The 21878-nt window shown below is 42.1% G+C and overlaps 1 protein-coding gene across 1 annotated transcript in view; it reads right to left on the bottom strand.

Moving 5' to 3' along the window:
* C1QTNF2 (C1q and TNF related 2) overlaps window positions 1-21878 on the bottom strand; it is a 73839-nt gene that overhangs the window by 9819 nt on the left and 42142 nt on the right. The window contains exon 2 of the mRNA XM_077474128.1: window positions 7232-7489. Within this exon, the coding sequence (XP_077330254.1) occupies window positions 7232-7481 (250 nt within the window). The 5' untranslated portion in view covers window positions 7482-7489. The remainder of the gene's footprint in view (window positions 1-7231; window positions 7490-21878) is intronic.

Raw genomic sequence — 21878 nt, 5'->3', positions numbered from 1 at the left:
TTGTAAATACTTGTAGAAATTGGTACGTGGTATATTGAATTCTGATTGTAACTCCATGAATGATTTGAGGGTAGTCCCATTGTATAATGTATTTTATGCCCATCTTTTCCCAGTTCCCAAAACCTTTGAGTTTGTACAATTCTTTATAGTTCATGTTTCGCCATAAGGGAGTGTGAGATAGATATCCTCGTAACCCCAGCAGCCTTTTAATATAAGACCATAGTGTTTTTAAAAGGACTATAGTTGGAGCCCCCGGGTCTAGGTGTGGATAGCCCGACTCCAGGCATGTCAGAGCCGACGTGTCATTGCCGGCCATGACATGGAGGAGCCTGCGGATCAGATCCAATGCATCCTCCCAACTGTTGTAACTGTGAGGCAAGGTAATAGGTTCTGAAGTGAGGTACCGCCAGTCCCCCTTCTTCCTTATTATATTGCAATGTCGATAAGTTAATTCTTGCTGTTTTTTTACGCCATATTAGTTCCCTAAACTGGGAGTCAATCCTATCAAACCAGCGCTGAGGAATCCAGACCGGGAAGTTATTGAAAAGGTATAGTAATTGGGGTGCCCACACCATTTTTAGTAGGGGGATTAGTAGTAGGGAGATTAATTCTCCCTACTATGGATAGGGGCAATTTACACCAGGCATTAGCTTTATCCCAAAATTTAGCAAGCAGAGGAAGCAAATTAAGGGATAAGTATTGAGAAACATCCGGGGGTATTTGGATACCTAAATAATCATACTGCAGAAGTGGAGCTCTGCGCACACGCTAGAATAGCCAGAATGTGCCCAGTAACCTCCCCCTCCTCAAAATGTTCCTGTTGTAGGAAAAAACGCTTTTTTTCGGCCAACTGTAATGCCGGTTGTCTGAACATAGATTGTGCTCCTAACCAAACTCTCTTTGTGTCTTCCGTAGGATTAGCAAGGTATTTATCCTCAGAGTCTTTAAGTGTCTTGCAGATCTCGATTTCCCTTGCTTTCATGTTAGTTTTGATTTAATTGATTGTGCTAATAAATTGCCCTCTCATAAATGCCTTGGCTGCATCCCAAACCACATTTAGGGGAGCTGAATGAATGTTGTCCTGAATAAAGAATTTTAATTGCTCTCTCAAGTTTCTAGCATTTACGTCTGACCATATTGGGTAGTGATATCGATACCCACAGTGAGCAATGGTCAGCTATATGTCTGTCATTGTACCCTGAGTCAACCAATAATGGAATTATGAGATCGTTTCCCATAATAAATAAATGGCCACTTCCACCCATCCAAAAAAAAGAAAGGGAAAGAACTTCATAATAAAGCCATGGTGCAAACATACCTGAATAAACAAAAATTATATGACCAGCGGAGCCATAAAATTCCCAGACAAAACCAAATCAGCCATCTACTCAGATGACTAGTAGCATTGTTACGGAGTGACAGGGGGATAGCAGGTTTTTTCCACAAGGCCATGCTCGGACCCTGGAAGTTTAGAGTTGGTACCCTTTGACGACCCTCAAACGGCTTCTCATAACATGAATATTATTAATCTTTCTGATTACACACTCTCTATGTCAGAAAATAAGCTATTATCTAAGGGTCTTAGCTTCTGCCCTGATTCAAACCTTGATGCCTTTGAGGCAATCAAGGATGTGAATCTATTTGCAAGAAAACTTTACTTAAGAGTCTCTACTCTAGGAACAAAAAGTAGGAGAATATCTTACAAAAGGACAAAGATCTAGACGTCCTGTTGTCCTTATTGGATGAACAGGACCTGTCTGACTTCAATGACATCACAGAATTGGATGTCTCATTTGATGAACATGGCACCAAGAGGCACCTCCACCTCTGTCAGCTAAACTTAAGAACAAAAATTTACTGTATCATCCAGTGAAACTAACATCACCTTCCTGGATGTTACATTGCCAAAAATAATGATTGCAGCATTTCCAGCGGCCTTTATCATAAGCTTACGGTGGGGAATACAGTCCTTCACGCCTCTAGCTTTCACCCCCAACCACTTGTATATTCAATACCATTCAGCCATTATCTTAGATTGAAGCAGAACTGTTCTAGTCAGGAAGGCTTCCTACGGGAGGCCAATGCCCTTGGAGATAGACTCCCACAAAGGGGATACTCACGCACGTGCTTGAAAAAGGCCTTTAAAAAGGAGAAATAGCCATCCTAGACATGAACTTCTTTTTGCCATTAAGACCAAATCGGTTGATTCTCAAGTTACTAGACTTATTACGAAATATAATAACCAACACGAAACAGTGAGGCAAATAATTAGTAAGATGCATACTAGCTCATTATGTGCCACTTACCTGCAAAAAAAAACAGCGATGTTCCCTGTATATTCAGCGTCCACCCTCTGGCCCCTCTTACTTCTGGGCCGCAGACTCCGGCTCTGTGATTCGCCAAAGCCGCATGACTTCACTCCCGCGCATGCGCATGGGAGCCGTGATTAACGGCACAGGCTAGTGAAGAAACAGCACTTTCGTTTTGTTTCTTCCCCGAGCATGCGCCCTTGGAATTTTCGGCGGACTACAAGTGAAATATCTCCTAAACGGCACACGTTTTGCAGATATTTCCACTACCTATAGGTAAGCCTTATTCTAAAAAGTGGGTTTACAACCACTTTAATATTAAAGGAGTGCAGTGCATGTAAATCTTAATACATCTAAAAAACAATAATATAAAAGACCAATGATAATCCAGAAAGAGTAGGATGAGGACTAACAGTCCCAGCAAGCACTGAAAGATTCCATGATATTTTAGTGTACATTTGCAATATTTATAACATTAGATACCTTTTGCATGGATTGATTATTTTTATACTCTTCCATAAATAAAAATAGCAGCCATAAAGGCAGATTTGTGGAGTGCACGACTAATAGTTTTCCTGTGGATAGATTCTCCCACCTGAGCTGTGGATCTCTGTAGCTCCTCCAGAATTACCTTGGGCCTCTTGGCTGCTTCTCCGATTAATACTCTCCTTGCCCGGCCTGTCAGTTTAGGTGAACAGCCATGTCAGGTGTTTTCCTTGGCTTTCATGATGATGTTTGTTCACTAAGGTTCTCTAACAAACCTCTGAGGGCTTCACAGAACACCTGTGTTTATACTAATATCAAATTACACACAGGTGGATTACTAATTGGGCGATTTATGAAGGCAATTGGTTCCACTAGATTTTAGTTAGGGGTATCAAAGTAAAGGGGGCTGAATACAAATGCATGCCACACTGTTCAGATATTTATTTGTAAATAATTTGGAAAACCATTTATACTTTTCCTTCCACGTCACAATTATGTGCCACTTTACGTTGGTCTATCGCATAATATCCCAATAAAATACATTTACGTTTCTGGTTGTAACATGACAAAATGTGGAAAATTTCAATGGGTATGAATACTTTTTCAAGGCACTGTATATGGGAACTGTTATACCTGCCAAACGTTTTTGTAAGCTTGTGGTACAGTATAGCACTTCTCAAGTTCTCTCTACAAACTACAAAAGAGTTGTGCTATCCTAAGATGGACCAGCAGCATACTGTTGGATAATGCTGTGCAGTATAGCCCGACTCAGTCAGAAGGTCACCCTTCCTTTTTCTAGTATGGTAACTGCTGTATAGAAGGTTGACATGAAGCTCGCATCAAAACAGATTAATGTACTTTTGCCAGTATTACAGTATTTATGAATCACTTGACCCTTCCTTTTAGATTGTAAGCTCTAGCTCTGACTCCTTTTGTATTAAATTGTATTGTAACTGTACTGTCTCCGTCCATTTTGTAAAGCTGTGTGCACACTGTTGGCTCTTACTACTGTAAATACTGTATTATAACAATTAGATGCAGAGGTGTAACTATAGGGGTCACAGGGGGTCGCAATAGCAACCCAGCCCCTATGCTCCAGGGAGCCCGTGCGGCTCACCTGTCATATTTGGTTCTAGACCTGGATAGGAGGGGCTGTGGGAGCAACATATAGCAAAACTGATGCCTTCCATTTTCCTCCTGCACCTTCAGGTGGAAAATAGAGAGCATCGGTTTCTGTATATGCCACCCCTCCTATCCAGGTCACTTGTTCCCGGCTATCCCAGGGCCCTTGTTTGGTCTCCTGGCCCCCCGCAGCACTTCCCTCTTCCCCTCTCCTGCCGGCTGCCGCAGGGGATGTTTCAGGATGGAGAGCAGAGGAAGGGGCTATTAAATATGTAATTGTAATATGTAAATATGTAAATATGTAATTAACCTGGTAATCCTGAGAATAACACACTAATGCCGCGTACACAAGATCAAACTATCTGGCGGACTTGGTCCGGCGGACCAGAGTCTGCCGGACAATCCGCCCGTGTGTGGGCTCCGGCGGACTTTTTTTCCCCCAAAAGTCCGGCGGACTTAGAAAGTAGTTTTGACTCAAAAATTGTCCACCGGACCCGTGTGTGTGCGAGTCCACCAGACTTTTGAAATGAACGGACTTTCCCGCACACAGAGAAAAGTCTGTTAATTTTGAATGCAGCTCCAGGTAGCCGGGACTAGCGAAGGAGGTCAATGTCGCCGCCTTTTAGCGGCGAGATTGACACGTCGCTAGCCCCACCACCTGGTATGGACTTAAAGGGGAAACGGCGTGGGGGTCCCCCCAAGGTCCATATAAGATCCTTATCCGAGCACGCAGCCCGGCCGGTCAGGAAAGGGGGTGGGGACGAGCGTGCGCCCCCCCACCCCAAAGCACCTTGTCCCCATATTGATGAGGACAAGCGCCGCTTCCCGACAACCCTGGCCGTTGGTTGTCGGGGTCTGCGGGCGGGGAGCTTATCGAAATCTGGGAGCCCCCTTTAATAAGGGGGCCCCCAGATACAAGGGTTTTACTTAGCATACCTAGAATATGATTTTAATAGAACAGTTATAAAGAAATCCTACCTTTTATCACACAAATCAGCATTTGAAGCATAAAAAAACAACACTTATATAAGATGAAATAAAATGGCTCTGGCAACTGTTACCAGAGGTACCAGAGAGATTTAGTGATCTTCTAGAATGCTACAGGTCCTGGACCTTTCTTCAGATCACACTGCAGTTAAGGAATACAGCCTGTTCAAAGGCTATGAATATTTATCTGACCCCAGCCAATCCCTGGGAGGGGGCTTTCAGAAGATAAGCCTTTGGGGTGAGGGTCTGCTCAGAGTCTCTCTCTCTCTCTCCTCTGCCCCTGGGAGGCAGCCTGTGTTGCAGAAGAGCGCCTAGTCCTCTGCCTGTGCTTGACTGAGGGCCTTGGAGGAACTTGAACATAAAGAAAATTGCTGGAAAAAACGGTGAAAGCTCATCTGGAAGAGGAAACCCTTTCACTGAGTGTCACTGGGGAGCTGTCTCTTGACACTATGAGTAGGATCTTTTGTCTAGAGCTCCAGGTGTGCTTTGAGGGTGAGACGCCAGAGGCTGCTGCAAGAACTGTGACTGCTTTTACAGAGTTTCAGGCTCGGTTCACACCTAAACCAACCACAGATCGCACAGGAACGTGTGCGTCCCTGTTCTCCATTTCAGGGACGAATCGGGGCCGAATCTTTGACTTAATTTGGCCCTGAAACTGAGCCAAAGACGCACAGCTGCCCTGGAGATATGTGAACTGGCTCCATAGAGGGCCAGTCACATTCTTCTGCTATGTGAATTGGATGCGGTGAAAACTGCATCCAATCCGCATAGATGTGAACCCAGCCTCAGACTAGCTGGCTGTTCCCTCTACCTCCAGCATTACTTAAAGTGGTTGTAAACTCTCCCCCATAAGTTTAGCCCAGATCAATCCTCATTACAAACCATTAAAATAGCTATATGTAAATATCATCTTACTGCCTCCGTTTGCTTGTAACCTGTCTTCTTGTTTCTGCTGACCTCACTGGTGCATGCGCATCTTTACATGCTCTTTGTGATGTCAGCCCATAATGATGTGTGCCATGGCCTTCATATCCACTCGTGGCACAGTGCTGCGATATTGGTTTCATTCAACATTTCCTGATACACCCCCTGTGACCTTACATGTCACAGGGGTTGCAAATAGTGGGACATCACGGCACACTGCTGCAAGACATGGTTGTTATGGTGATCCTAAAACTAGAGCAAGGCTTGACTAAGAACCCCAATGAGCATGCGCGAGGATACATATCAGACTAGTAGGAAGGGCAAAAGTATATTGCAAGACAGACTCAGACACATTTCAAATGGCGCTGCCTTTTCCTGGGAAGGAGAGTTTTATAAACTGCTGCAAAACAGACACACGATTGTTATTAATGTGGAATGTGTTAGAATACATTGCTACGCTATCTTATTTAAAAAACAGCTTTACGGGGGGGGGGGGGGGGGTAGTTCCTCTTTAAAGTGGTTGTAAACCCTTACAACACACTTTAACCTACAGGTAAGCCTAGATTAAGGCTTTCCTGTAGGTGCTGCAAATATCACCTAAACCTACACGGTTTCCTGTACAAGGATTTCTTCTGCGCATGCGCTGACGTATTCTGCGCATGCACCGACGTATTCTGCGCATGCGCCGACGTACTCGGCGCATGCGCACTTTAGAAGGGTCACGTTGTGCCGTTTTCATTAAACGACATGCCGCGACTGGCGGCTCCCGTGCGCACGCGCGGGAGTGACGTCACACGACTCCGGCCAGTCACAGAGCCGGAGCCCGTGACCCCGGAAGGAAGATGGATGCTTCGAGACGGTGAGGAAATCAGGGACATCGCTGGCTCCTGTGTCAGGTAAGTGACACATAATGGGCTACTATGTGATGCACAGTAGCCCATTATGCTTTACCTTTGCAGGGAAACAAAGAGGAAGTAAACCCATCAGGGTTTACTTCCTCTTTAAGGCTGCTACAGAAGGATTTTGCTTGAGAATCTAATGCCTATGTGTGTTTTGGCGTATCCTGCACAATCATCCCTCTACCCACTTGTGTTCAAGTACTGCAGTACATTTTCAAAAAGACACCCCTAGACTAAGCCTATGTTTAATTAGTGTGCTCTTGAACTGGTACCTGGGCCTGTCAGGCTCTGAACAGGTAAGGAAGACCTATTTCCAGCAGCCCCTGCAAGGGTGAGCACTACACCCATCAAACCAAAAAAAAAATGTTCAGCCTGTTGTCACCTTTGGGTTTTGGTTGAATGTATATCTTACTCTAGGTATCTTTTATGCCATTTGGGATGAAATTTTTCTATAATAATTAGGTATAGTCAAGAAGAAATAAAGTAGACATTTTATTAGCATACCATCATCTCCTTTTTCTCCTTTGTCTCCATCCTTTCCATCTTTGCCATCTTTCCCTGGAAAGCCCATTCTTCCAATAGTACCTGTGGATCCAGGATGACCTGGAACTCCAGGTGGTCCAGGGGGTCCTGGCATGCTGCAGAGAAGCTCAGAGTTGCCTTTGGAATAACGTAACTCTCCTTTTGCAGAACTGGTGAGCAGGTTATTGGCTGCACATGGAAAAACCCAAATCAGAACCACGAGTGAAATCATTTCTCAACCTATGATGTAATGAGAGAAAAAGAGAATACGGGTTAAAACCTGGAAATGAACGTAGCCAAACGTAGCCAAGGGAAGACTGCAAGAGGATTATTTTCGAGGGTAATTAACATGGCTCAATAGATAAGATAGCTATCAATTGCCTGTGCAGGAACATTTAGAGGAATGCCAGTGGTATCAATGGGAGAAATTGGTTGCTTAATGGGTCTGACAAAAAGTTATCTGACGGGGAGCTGCCATGTTATCAATCAACGCAATGGTATTGTAATCTTTCCAATGAAAGAGGGACTACTATCATCAGTTCCTGGTGGGAGGATGCAAGGATTCTTGGTGAGGAGCACTATTGTCAACCTGCAATAGAAAGCTTGTTGTGTGCCAATATCAGTTCTATGGATAGATGCAGATGCCACCATAAATCTTGAGGGGATATTGCCAACAGCATAGAAAAAATCTTACTAATACGCCATCCTTCAAAAGGAAAATGGATATAAGATCAAGCCACTATTCAGCTATCAAAACACATGCCCCTGGCTCTAGCTTCATTGAGCTTAAGTTAAAGTGTCACTAAATCCACATCATAAAAAACTATCAATAAATGCAATTGGGATTAATTTTCTGTATTGTGAAAAAAACCTGGTTGATCCTGCTGCTCTCTATCTCCACCTTCTATTCATGTCCCCAATTCAGCTAGGAATTTTGCAGCTGTGGTGACAACTCTGCAAATGCTCAGTTTTCAGAGCGTTTCTATTCTGAGCATTTTCTCCCTGTCACATCTGAGCAGCCCATGTGACAATATAGAGTCACACATGTGGGAGTATACAGAGTGCTAAATGAAAACCCACTCCCTCCCTCCTCCTCCATGCCCACTAACCAGCTAAACACAATGGGGTTGGATATTTATATATGTAGATTACCGGAGGCTTCGTCTCGCTCTTATTCTAAGACACAGGCTGGTGGGGCATGACAGCCTGTGACTGGTAGAAATCTGTCCCACACCAGGTTATTTCCACAAAATAATAAAGATTTCATTTCAGATATACTGTATATTTATATAACAATTTGAAACAGCGTACTGATATTTATTTATTTATTTTTTATTCTGTATTCCAAAGGCTGTTTTTTTATTTTGTGACCAGGACTAGAAGCTCCTTCTTCTTATGTTTCTCTGCAGACATGGTGGGAAAGACTGCTGTATAATAAATTAGGAAAAAGAGTACTTAAATGTTTTTTGTATTTTTTTTGCCATCTTCCACATACAGAAACAGAAGGCAAAATGTAAATGAAACAGTGTGTGTTTAGTATCACTTTAATGAAATTTACACTGCAACATTTGCTTGATGATCCCGCTTACTGATTACAATATTTCTTGCTTGAATGATTACAAAGTGATCTATTTTTTTCTTTGGTGAAGAGGACAATTCCTAATGTGCTTTAACCTTTTCTGTCAAAACAATTCTAACCGCTTTCCTTTGGTGGTATTTTATTAACTTCTGCGGTTTTTATTTTTTGCGCTTTAAACAAAAAAAGAGTGACAATTTTGAAAAAAATATATATATTTTTTACTTTTTGCTATAATAAATATCCCTAAAAGTTTTTTTTAAAAAAACATTTCTTCATCAGTTTAGGCCAATATATATTCTTCTACATATTTTTGGTAAAAAAAACAAAAAAAAACGCAATAAGCGCATATTGATTGGTTGGCGCAAAAGTTAAAGCACCTGAAAATGATGGGAACGATTTATGGCATTTTTATTATTATCATTTTTTTTACTAGAAATGATGGTGAATCTGGAAAGGGAACCAATGTGGAAGGTAATATCAACTGATGGCTGCATAAAATGTATGAGGTAAATGTCTTTAACCACTTTCTTACTGGGTACTTAAACCTCCCTCCTATCCCAACCAATTTTCAGCTTTCAGCGCTGACGCACTTTGAATGACAATTGTGCGGTCATACAACACTGTACCCAAATGAAAATTTTATCATTTTTTCCCACAAATAGAGAGCTTTCTTTTGGTGGTATTTGATCACCTCTGCAGTTTTATTTTTTGTATTTTGTTAAAAAAAATTTAAAACAGGTAATTTTTCTCCTACATTGATGTACGCTGATGAGGCGGCAGTGATGGGCACTGATGGGTGGCAATAATGGGGACTGATCGGTTACACTGATAGTCAGCACTGCTAGGTGGCACTGATTGGCACCACTGGTGGGCATTGATAGGTGGCACTTGTAAGCACTGTGGGCACTGTCAGGTGGCAATGGCAGGTTGCACAGATGAGGCATATTTGCCTCTTCCTCTTTGGGACCGATGTCCCTTGCAGATGAGCCGGCTTTTTATTCTCATGCTGTCAGTGTGAGGAGAAAAAAACTATTACGGAGCTTTTGTTTACATCATGTGATCAGCTGTCATTGGCTGACAGCTGATCGCATGGTAAGGGGCTGGGACCGGCCACTTACTCGGATTGGTGATCACTAGAGTCTCAGTGACTCTGTGATCACAGCGCGCCCTGCAGGGCGCGTGCACAGGGGAGGCCATCATACGACGGCCTCCTGGAAATTCAGGTCCACGCTGTGGCCGTCATTTGGCTATAGCACGGATGCCAAGAGGTTAAGGAACCATTCACACCACAATACAGCATGCTTCAACACACATTTCCTTGCATTATTGCATGTTCCATTAAGCATTTTAAAGGTCTCTGAATGCCCCTCAATGCACAATTTTTTTTTTTGTACCTGCACTTGTTGCAATATGGCTGACATTGTTACTCTTCTTCCATTTCAATAAATTCTACTTCTACTAAATGTGTGCTGGCGTTTTGGCGGCGCTGCCCATTGATTTTAATGGGCAGCACCGCCGAATACACCACCGTATACACCGCTCATAAAGCGCCTCAAAAATGCTGCTTGCAGGACTTTTTTTGACGTCCTGCCAGCGCAGTGCCCCACCCCAGTGTGAAAGCCCTTGGGTTTTCACACTGGGATTGCAGATAAGGCTTTTTTCAGGCGCTTTACAGGCACTATTTTTAGTGCTAAAGCGCCTGAAAAATGCCTCCTGTGTGAAAGGGGTCTTATTCCCATGGCACGCTGGGTTTGGGTCACATGTCTAAGGCTTAATTCACACTGGCATTAAGAGCAGGTGTTTGACAGGCATTAAAAATGCCCCTCAAATGCCTATGCACAAGATATATTAGAAAGCACATTGTCCTGTTCACACTAATCGTTAGCGTTGCGTCGCTTCGAAATGAAAGCCTTATGTCGAGTCAGGAGGCATTTGAAGCCTTTCAATGCCTCCCATTCAAGTCCATGGTAATGCTCTGAAAACGCTCAGGCAGTCATTTTCATTGCGGTTGCAGCACGTTAAAATTAGTCACTTTCCATTGTGGAACAGTTTTAATACTCATCAAACGCTACAAAACCGCGCATAGGGCGCTTGGGGAGTGTTTAACGCTTGTAAAACATCCCATTCTAAAGCTCATTGATGCCTGTCTGACGCCCATACTAACGCCAAGCGTCAGTAATTTAGTCAAGTATGAACAAGCCCTTAATGTCAATGCAGCAGTATGCTGGTGCGCTAATATCGTCAATGTGGCAGGTACAATTTTACACAGTGGAATCAACCTGCCCCCCCCCCCCCCAAATTAAAGTTGGGTTTTAATCACATCTATAAATGGTTTGTTACACGATGCTCCGGTAAGATTTAAAAAGCCCTTTTTTGTTAATTATATCATCATGACTGTGTAATTAGGGGGAAAGAAACAAATACTCATGAGAAAGGGTAGGAGCAAAACTGACACTTTCCTTTCCTCCAGTTCTTATCAATCATTGCCATCAGTTTGCAACCTACATACAACACTTGACACTAGGCATAAAAGTTTGGGAAATATTCCAGAGAGAAAATAATGTATTCCTTCATTTAAATCCATTGTATTGCAAGAACTGCATAAATTGGTCATAACTGAAAACATATTTCTGCTCAGTTCCAAATACCAAATTAAAAACAGACACAGATGTGTCCTCCTTATACAATGTGGAGGCATTGTCAAAGAGCCCCTATTGAGAGAATGAAATGTTTAATATTTGTAAGTCTGCACACAAGAAGAACAATTCTGGCAAAACTTTCTAGGCAGGAAGCCTTTGAAAACCAAAACCCCATAGAAAATTAAGAACAAATAAAGACAAAAGAACATTCAGTGTTAATTCCATAGATAATTAAAATTTAATTGAATCCAAAAATAGTTACACACATGTGTCTGTGGATGTGAGTGCATATGGCACTTGTTTATAAAACTACAAAAAGAAATGTATAAATTGGATTTAAATGTTTCCAGTTCATTGTAAAATTCACAAAGTTACTTAACCACTTCAGCCCCGGAAGATTATACCCCCTTCCTGACCAGAGCACTTTTTACAATTTATGCCCCGTACACACGAGCGGACTTTTCGACATCCAAACTCCGACGGACCGAGTCCGTCAGACTATCCGATCGTGTGTGGGCTGCAACGGACTTTTGATTCGCCAAAGTCTGACGGACTTTAGAAATGAAGCATGCTTTAAATTTTCCCGTCGGAACTCCGCCGGACCCGGTCCCCTTCGAAAAATTCGCTCGTGTGTGTGCTACTCCGACGGACTAATACCGACGCTAGGGCAGCTATTGGCTACTGTCTATGAACTTCCTACGTCGAATCCAGTCGTACGTCATCACGTTCGACTCCGTCGGAGTTTGGTGTGATGGTGTGTGGTCAAGTCCGTTCGGTCGAAAAATCCGCCAGAACTCCGTCGGAACTCTGGCGGAACTCCTTTGGAGGTCTGTCAGACTTAATCCCTCTCGTGTGTACGGGGCATTACACTGCGTTCTTTTAACTGACCATTGCGAGATCAGGCGATACTGTATGAAAATTTATGTCCTTTTTTTCCCCACAAATAGAGTTTTTGCTCAGTGGGTCTAATGGGAGTGGTTTCATAATTATTAACCAGCTGCTGCACCTGCAGGGCTCTAATGGGGACAATTGCAGGGTCTGCGTCCCTTTAGATGTGATTTCCTATTGGGAGTATCTCACCAAAAATTACATTTTTGTTGCAGGGGATGCCAAAAATCTGTATCTAAGTGCAGACTTTGTTCCCATTGGGGAAACACCCTTCTATTTTTACTGGTGCCCATTGTCACTGAACGTGAAAATGAGGGGAAATGCACAATTTTAGACACAAGAACTGGAGGTTAAGGAGAATACTTTAATAGAGATACCTATTCAAGTGACAAGGAAACTTTCATTTTTTTGTCTGGATCAGGAAATGAAAGCAGAAATTTCCCCAACAGGACACACAAAGCATTACACAACCTGATAGAGGTTTTCACAATTTCCTACTCAGTTCAAAACAAGATATACTTTACATTTTGGGAAATCAAGCTACACTTATTTCTTGTCATTTGTGTGGAAGACTCACTATTTGTCTGCACTAAAGGGGATTCCTCCGGATGTTTCAGATGTTGCTATGCGACTCTATTTTTTGATGATATCTCTCATGCAGTAAATTGCACTTTCCATCAACCATCCTTCTAATCAGAAAATGCATCAACATATGCCCATTGCACACCATAGTGGATACACGTGGAAACGTGTCAGATAAGGTGTTGTAGAACAGACTTTATTGTAGGCTATCAAATCTGCAAATTAAAAAAAAACTCTCCCTATATGAGATAATGCTATGAGATAATGAGGTGGGATTGCAATTTGCTTTCATAAGCCCCATACACACTATCAGTTTTTCTGCTGAGTTTTTCCTTCAGTTTTACCAAAACCATATAATATGAGGTCAAACATTAGGAGTTTCCATTTGTATGCAATCAGGCAGGCCCTTCCACTACATGGTTTTGGTAAACCTGAAGGAAAAACTCAGCAAAAAAACTGATAGTGTGTATGGGGCTTTACAGGTTACATTAAATTTCTCAATGAACAGAAAAAATTGACCTAGACTGTCTAGACTTGAGATGTTGTCTTCATACTTCTGAGTTGTAATTGCTTAATTTTATTAGTAAAATAGATAAATTGGACAAATATTGGCAGATTAGTAGGATCACCCCCTGTATGGGCACCTTTAGTCTGAAGTGTCAAAGTCTTTAAAGAGGAGCTGCACCTAAAAAAAAAAATATTAAAAGCCAGCAGCTACTAATATTGCAGCTGCTGCCTTTTAATAAAATCACACTTACCTGTCCCAGGTTCCAGCGATGTCAGCGGCAGATGACGAGCGATCGCTCGTCTCGCTGCTGCCACCGCCGCCATCCTCTGTCAGGGAATCGGGAAGTGAAGCATGACGGCTTCACTGCCCGGTTCCCTACTGCGCATGCGTGAGTCGCGCTGCGTGTCTCTTATGGTCCCCCGCTGTGTCTCTGGGAACTGTGTGTTTCCCGGAACACAACGGGGGGGGGGGCGGGGCGTCTGCGGGGGTTCTGCGGCAGTCTGGCCGGAAGTGTGTGCAGTTACCTGGATTATCCAGGTAACTGCACCCCCCTCCCCCCTGAAAGGTGCAGATTGTGGCACCGGAGGAGGGGAGGGATCAGAATAGCGGAACTTCCCCTTTAGGGTGAAGAACCGCTTTAAGCTTGCAGCAAACAGGGAATAATAGCAGTTAGACAACACATGACCTTGTACTGGGAGTTGAACAGGGATACAGTGGGTCCCCAGACTGAGTGGAATGCCTTTAAAGTCTCTGTTAGGGGCCAATATATTTGACTTATGAGGCTGGGTTTACACTAGAGAATGCAGCGGCTCATAGCAGGAGTCCGGTGTATCTCCATTCACCATTTCATGTCCGATTTTAGCCCTAATTTTGGGATGAATTCGAACCTGAAATGGACCAAAAGATGCACAGGGCACCTGTGCAATTTTCACTGAAGCTGCTGCAGAGATCTGTGAACCGGCTCCATAGAGAGCCCGTCACAATCTCTTGCTATGTGAATTGGATGCGGAAAAACCCACATCTAATTCGCACTGGTGTGAACCCAGCCTAAAAAGTGTAAGGGTGACTCGAGAGATGGAATCCTCTATCCAGTTGGCAGAACAGGGGTTCGCCTCTGACCTGTCTTCATCCAATTATCAGGAATTGGAGAAAGCTAGACGTGAACTCTTGTTACATGGAACAAATTCACTGCTCCTTTCTTAAGTTGTGATAACTTCTGTTTGCTGACTGAGATAAAAATGGCAAATTGTTGGCTAACCTAGTGGCAAATAACCACCAAACTACTGACATTGCCTTCATTAGGTATGACACTGATGAGATTTGAACGGTTCCAGCTGATGTCTTATGCATTTGCTTGCAATACTATGAACAGGTCTATTCACCTATTGCATCATATGACAGCTCGGAACTGTCTGACAGACTACTGCACTTACTCATGTCTACTTTCTCCACTACTGGCAGAGAATTTTTTGACATCCCAATATCATCAGAAGAAGTTCAGGCGGCCATCTTATCATTCCCTAGTAACAAGTCCCCAGGCCCTGATGGTATACCAACAGAATGATATAAGTTATATGGTAATGAGCTTGTCCCGATTTGTGATCTTTATCCAAAGTTTCACAAGGATGGTGCCCTTCCTGACTCCCTTACTAGGCGCATGTGGCCCTTAAACAGAAATCTGATAAGGATGCTGTGGTTCGTACAGGCCAATCTCCTAATTGAATATGGATCTCAAGATCTGTACCAAACTTATGGTGAGCCTCCTATCCAAACTCATTGAGGGCCTGGTTGTCTCGGATGAAACAGGATTTATACCCCAGAAATCCACAGATATTAATATTACGCAACTCTTTAAACATACTCAAGCCACTTATGTAAACTTGGGCAGTAGGTAGTGGCATTTGAGATAGAAAATGCTCTGTGGACTTGACTCCATGAACTTGACTTACATGGCCATGGTGCAGGAAAGGATTGGCTTTGGCCCTTCCTTCCTGAAATGGGTTTCCCCTCCTGCATAAGCAACTCCAGGCAGCTATAAAAATAGGAAATATCTCATCCACTTTTTTCATAAGAAGGGGCATTCGTCAGGGTTGTCCATTGTCATCTACGATATTTGCTCTAATGATGGAGCCCAATGAGGTGGCCCTCTGTAGTGACCCTCAGATTAGGGGTCTGGTGCTCCACAGATGGGCGTTATATGCAGACGACGTGATCCTGCTCTTACAAGACTCAAATCTCTCCTTGAAAGCTGACCTGCCAAATTTAGGTGAATCCTCAGTCTTTTCTGGCTTTAGAATTAACTGAAACAAGTCCTAAATTATTCCCCTTGGCCCCATATTGCCTGCAAATAGGGACGGCTCTTTTATTCTTCAGTGGGTGACCAAAATGAAAAATCTATGTGTCCAGGTGATGAATGTTATTAAAGCGGTAGTAAAGGCATTAAAAAAATACAAAAGAAACCCCTGCAAGGTAAAGGCATAATGAGCTAGTATGCACCGCATACTTGCACATTATAAAAAAGACCTACCTTAGAATGAAGCCTCCCATCTGTGTGATGTCAATGCTACAGATGCTTCCATCTTCACCCGGTCTTGCTTTCCGGGTTCGTGGACTCCGGCTGTCTGACTGGACGAGCTGCCATGATGGGTCTGGGCCACGGCGCACAGCTCTGAAGGAACAACGCAAGTATGCTGTTCCTTCAGAGTGCATGTGTCGGCAACGTTACTGGCTGCTGCTTGCTAGAATTTCTTCTAAACGGTGCACGTTTAGGAGATATTCATTTTACCTACAGGTAAGCTTTATTATAAGCTTACCTGTAGGTAAAAATGAAAAAAAAGAGTCTACTACAACTTTAATGACTTTGTACCCCTAACTTTTCTTCCCCTCTTACAAGTCACAAATTCTAGATTTGAAACCTGTAAAACTCTACTGCTTTCCCTAAATGGCAAAATGATTCTAATAAAAATGAATGTGCTCCCAGCCTTTCTATACATTCTTAGAAATGCCCCAGTTTGGATCCCTCTGTTGCTGTTTAAACAACTTGATGCCTTGGTTTCCTCCTTTCTGTGGAGTGGTAGAGCACAGAGGCTTAGCTTGGCCACCCTAAAGCAGCCCTCTGACTCTGGAGGTTTGGCCTTACCAATTTCTTACTAGTATTTCTTAGCCAGGCAACTAATACATGCAAATATTTGACTAACACCATAGGAAGGACAAAGCATGGATTGTGATGAAGGCTAGGCTCCTGCATGAAGTACTACAGTCCATTATGCACCAAGGTGGACGTGCTCCATATCCACTCACTCACACAATGAGAGTAACCATTGAGGTGTGGGATAAAACCCAGGTGCCTCCTTGGCCTCCTCAAACCGCTGGTCCCCTCACACCCTGCTATGGAATAATCCAAATCTCTACTGTTCATGGTCCAGATTCCCTACCTGCAATCTGGGAAACCAAAGGTATTAGAACCCTAAAAGATTTGTTTTTTACTTGAAAATGTTCTTCTTTTTAAGAATTTAAAATTAAACATACTTTCCGATATATCCAGTTGCGCAATGCTTGCCTTTCCCAGTTTCACTTGGCCTATTTTCATCTATCATCCACTAGGCCGGAGACCATGTTGAGAGAGGAGGCTTTACCCAAGGATCACTCAATGCTATATAAAGTTCTACAGCCATCATCCTCATAGGGCTTGGACAGACGTAGGGAAGTGTGGACAAAGGATCTAGCCATATTGGACAATGATGATTGAGATGATTTATGGGAGTACCCATTCAGTCATTTATACCCCACCAGGGATACGATTTAAGGTGTTCTCTTATGCCGGCTAGGCTTGGTAAAAATTCTGCTAACCATAACAGTGCATGTTGGAGATGTTCTTATATAAATGCAGATTTCATTCACATCTTTTGGACATGCCCTGATATTGACATCTGTTGTTCCCAGATCATTCAATTTATATATCCAGACAACAAATATTAAACTACCACAAGATATGCTTTACTGCTTATTGGGAGTCGTGGAGCCTTTCACAATATAACTTGTGAAAAAAAAAAACAATAGGGAATAATAATATCTTGCAGTATGTGTCACTAGTCTGTGAGAAACTGCACTGACTTTTCTTTCTAATGAAAGCCTGCAAGCCTCTTATTTTTTGTAGATGCTCTTAAAGCCAATATATGGATTCAAACATCAATCACTATTATGTAGCTGAAAACATCTACAGAAAGAAAAGCAGATCCCTTCATTCTGTCTTGGTTGGACTAATGCAGGACTCTGAATATTCGGTCCTTAGATAATATAACTGTAGGACTACACACAAAGGATTTATATGCAGTAACCCGTCTCTTTAGATTTACATACTTTGTCCAAGTCTGATACTGTACTTTAACTTGAATGACAATAAGCAAAGTAGTCTGGCCCACAACTCTTATGCCCCGTACACACGATCAGGTTTTCCGACAACAAATGTTGGATGTGAGCTTGTTGGCGGAAAGTCAGACCGTGTGTATGCTCCGTCGAGCATTTGTTGGTGGACTTTCTGCCAACAAATGTTGGCTAGCAGGTTCTCAAATTTTCCACCAACAAATATTTGTTGTCGGACTTTCTGATCGCGTGTACACAAGTCCGTCTGACAAAAGTCCACGCATGCTCGGAATCGAGATATAACTAGCCTTCGTAATGGAGATATCACGTACGTCTTGTACATGGCTACGTTCATAATTGTTGGCCAAAATTTGTGTGACCGTGTGTATGCAAGACAAGTTGGAACCAACATCCTTCGAACAATCCACGGTTTTGTTGGCGGAAAGTCCAATCGTGTGTATGGGGCATAAGACTTCAGGGGACTTCTGACCTTCTGATTGTCACAGCAATGGCAGCTCCCCTATACCTTTCCAGATATGTTTCTTTTTGTTAATAAATCCATGCAGTTGTGCTACTGTCCTTGTAAATAAACCGACAAATTCGATTTGTATTTCCTTTTTCTACTACTCTATCTATCTGTCTCCATCTGTATCAACGGGAGCTTACAGAATATTTTAAGAAGCAACTATCTATGTAAGACTTTTATTTATGACATTATTAAGACCTGGGGCTTTTACAGTCTGGATTTATTATGACATTTTCCATTGGAGATGCCAAGTATGAAAGAAAAGAATCTCTAGAGAAATTAAAGTACTGCACAATACTCTAACTGTATTCTATTCCATAGTTGTTTTAAGAGGTAAGCACATCATTATCCAGTTTTTGGATAAGAATTATTTTGGTGCATCTCATAATTCAACATTTATATTACGGGGGAAACCCAAAAATGAGAGCATAAGAGCACATCCTCTTACATGATAGAGTATAATGTAATGACTGTTACATTCTCCAAACCATCCTACTCTGTTCTAATGGCGCTTGCAAATTTACTTGTTTGGAATTATTATTTATCTTATTACCATCTATGCATATTGGGTGTGTTAGCTAATGATTTGGTCAATTACAGTGGTTCAGCTATGGTGGGTTCGGTGGTCCATCAGTAGGTGTGTTTCCCATTGCGCTCACTATTGGATTTACCACTCAATGTTATCCATAGGATTTTAGTCTCGGTTCTGGATGTTCCCATAATCAAAATGGCGTTTGCAGCATCAGCCACCTGAGATTTAGACCGAGGCTTGGTTATGTGTGTTCATTCTATAAAGCGGTGCATCAGCACATCCGTGCCCCAGGATGACGTCAGATTTGTGACAAAACGCGTCGGGAGGAGGAGTTATGTGCTTAAAGTCACTGCGCTGTTTACGTTCTGATTGGACGGGCATTACTAATGATACTGGCCAGCCTCATTTTTTACTTGAATCTTTTATACGTTTTGGAAGCAATACTACTTTTTATTAATAAACAACCATCTGGTTTTACCTATGGTGACTTTCCCTGCTTTTTTTTGCTGGGCTGACATTACCTATTACATCGCAAGCCACACCTCTGACCATCTTCAGCGTCATATGGCTCGAGCAGACATCTGAAGTCCCTTAAAAAAAAAGGCCCTGGCTGGGTATTAGCCACAAGTGTTAAAGCTTGTGCAGCTGGTAAGCATGTGGTGGTGGATTCACTTTGTCCATCCTTAAAGCCACAGGATTTTCACCAACCTTTGCTGTTTGTCCATTTTCCATTGGAGGAATTTTCAAGGCTTCACCTTCCACCGGAGGACTTTATATATGTCACTCGATTCACTTATTGGGACTTATCATTTTTATTCATTTATTTATTTATATTTGTTTGTATTTATATTTGGTTAATATGTCGCTTTGAGAGCGCAGCTTTCATTTTTTACGTATCTTTACTTGTGTATATTTCACTTGGAGTTGCAGCTAGAGTTTTTAGGTTTGTATACAGCGCAGTCTTTTTTCTTACACTCTGTTCTGTGTCTGACCTTCTCTAGCTACCTGATGCTATACACTGCACAGTAAGTAAATACTCCAGACTGCCCCATTGTGTATGTTGTTCAACGTAAGTACATACTATATACTTCCTACTACTAATGATTTCAGCCATACAGACATTGCCTAAAACATAACTCCAGCCCAAAAAAACAAGATAAAAATGAATACAAAATCAACTTTTGCTCCAATACTCACCTTCAACCCAGAGATTCCCCTCACTCCTATTTTTTCTGCCACTAGATGTTTTCAGTATGATGGCCAGCATTATTCAACTCATTTATGCTGAGCCCAGGTCATCTTGGACCTGCCCCAGCCTGTGACTGGATGGTGAAAGGAAAAGAAACACAGTCATGAGATCATCTTATATAGATGATACGGTTGAAAAAAAGACACAGGTCCATCCAGTTCAACCTGAGAGTCACTAACTAACCACTGTACATTATGTTCACTGAGAAAGACATATATTGTTTTTTTTAATTCATTAACAACCACAGCTAATAATACTACCTGGGGAAGGGAGTTACACTGCTCTAACAGTAAAGAATCTCTTTCACAGTTTAGGAATAAAGATCTTCTTGTCCAGTTTCAAATTGTGGTTGCAACTTCTTCAAGGATCTTCGAGTAAACAGTTTATTGTCAATGTCCCCTTTGATTTATTTGTACATTGAAATCCTAACCTCTCTTAAACGCCTCCTCTATGTGGTCAATAAATTACATTTCTGTAATCTTTCCAAATAGCTGAGACTCTCATGCCCCCTTAATAATTTTACTGCTCTCCGCTAAACTCTTTCTGGTACATGAACATGTACAGGATTAGTGACCAAAACTGAAGCTAAACCAGTGCATCATAAATTGTTGATATTAATAAATACCTGTTTTATTGTATAAGAGTATTCTGCTAGTTTTTTAGCTTCAGCTTGCCATTGCATGCTATTGCTATACTATATTGCCAAAAGTATTAGGACGCCTTCCTTTACATATACATGAACATGAACTTTAACGGCATCCCAGTCTTAGTCCATAGGGTTCAATAATGAGTTAGCCCACCCTTTACAGCTATAACAGCTTCAACCCTTCTGGGAAGGCTGTCTGTAAGGTTTAGGAGTGTGTTTATGGGAACGTTTCATCATTCTTTCAGAAGTGCATTTGTGAGGTCAGGCACTGATGTTGAACAAGAAGGCCTGGCTCGCATTCTCTGCTCTAATTCATCCCAAAGTTGTTCTATCAGGTTGAGGTCAGGACTTTGTGCAGGCCAGTCAAATTCCTCCCCCCCAAACTCGCTCATCCACACTATTAATGTTAGTTGTAAGCAACAAACACATATGGGTAAGATAAAAACACTTAACTTTAAGAGAGGGAATTTTCCAAGGATGAAGGCTGCTCTCCAGTATTTAGACTGGGAGGGAATATTGGCATCAATGGACACAGAACAGAAATGGGAATTCTTCAAAGTAACTGTATGTAAACTCATGGCAAAGTATATTCCCATGGGCAATACGTTTAAAAGGCTAAAAATAAAACCTACGTGGCTCATGGCCAAAGTTAAAATGGCTATAAATAATAAAAAATATTTTTTTAAAAATATAAAAATGAAGGATTGCTATCATCGTTTAAATGTTACAAAGAATATAATAGAATATTTAAAAAGGAAATCAAGGTTGCAAAAATTGTAAGCGAATGACAGATAACAAAAGATAGCAGGAAAAACCCCCAAAAATTCTTCAAATATAATAGTAGGGGCAAGGGTCTAGCAGGGATCATGTGCGCCCATTCCACCGCAAAGTAGGGAGTGAAATTTTGCTTTTCAAATACATCTAACAACCATTGCTCGATAAACTCAGTGGGGTTCTTTCCTTCCATAAGCTCAGGAAGACCCAGAATATGCACATCTATTTTCAAGGCCATCAATGCGATTAGCATGATGGTTAGATTTCAAGCCCACTACTTTAGGATCTCGTTGCATGGGGCCCAACTCATTCTCTATGGTGCTCACCCGGCCCTCAAGAGCAGA

The sequence above is a fragment of the Lithobates pipiens genome, unplaced genomic scaffold (assembly GCF_037356315.1).
Source record: "Lithobates pipiens isolate NorthernLeopardFrog02 unplaced genomic scaffold, aLitPip1_a1.2 Scaffold_8, whole genome shotgun sequence".
Classification (NCBI taxonomy): domain Eukaryota; kingdom Metazoa; phylum Chordata; class Amphibia; order Anura; family Ranidae; genus Lithobates; species Lithobates pipiens.
Note: the sequence above shows the minus strand (reverse complement) of the source record. Positions and strands in the feature narration are given on the sequence as shown.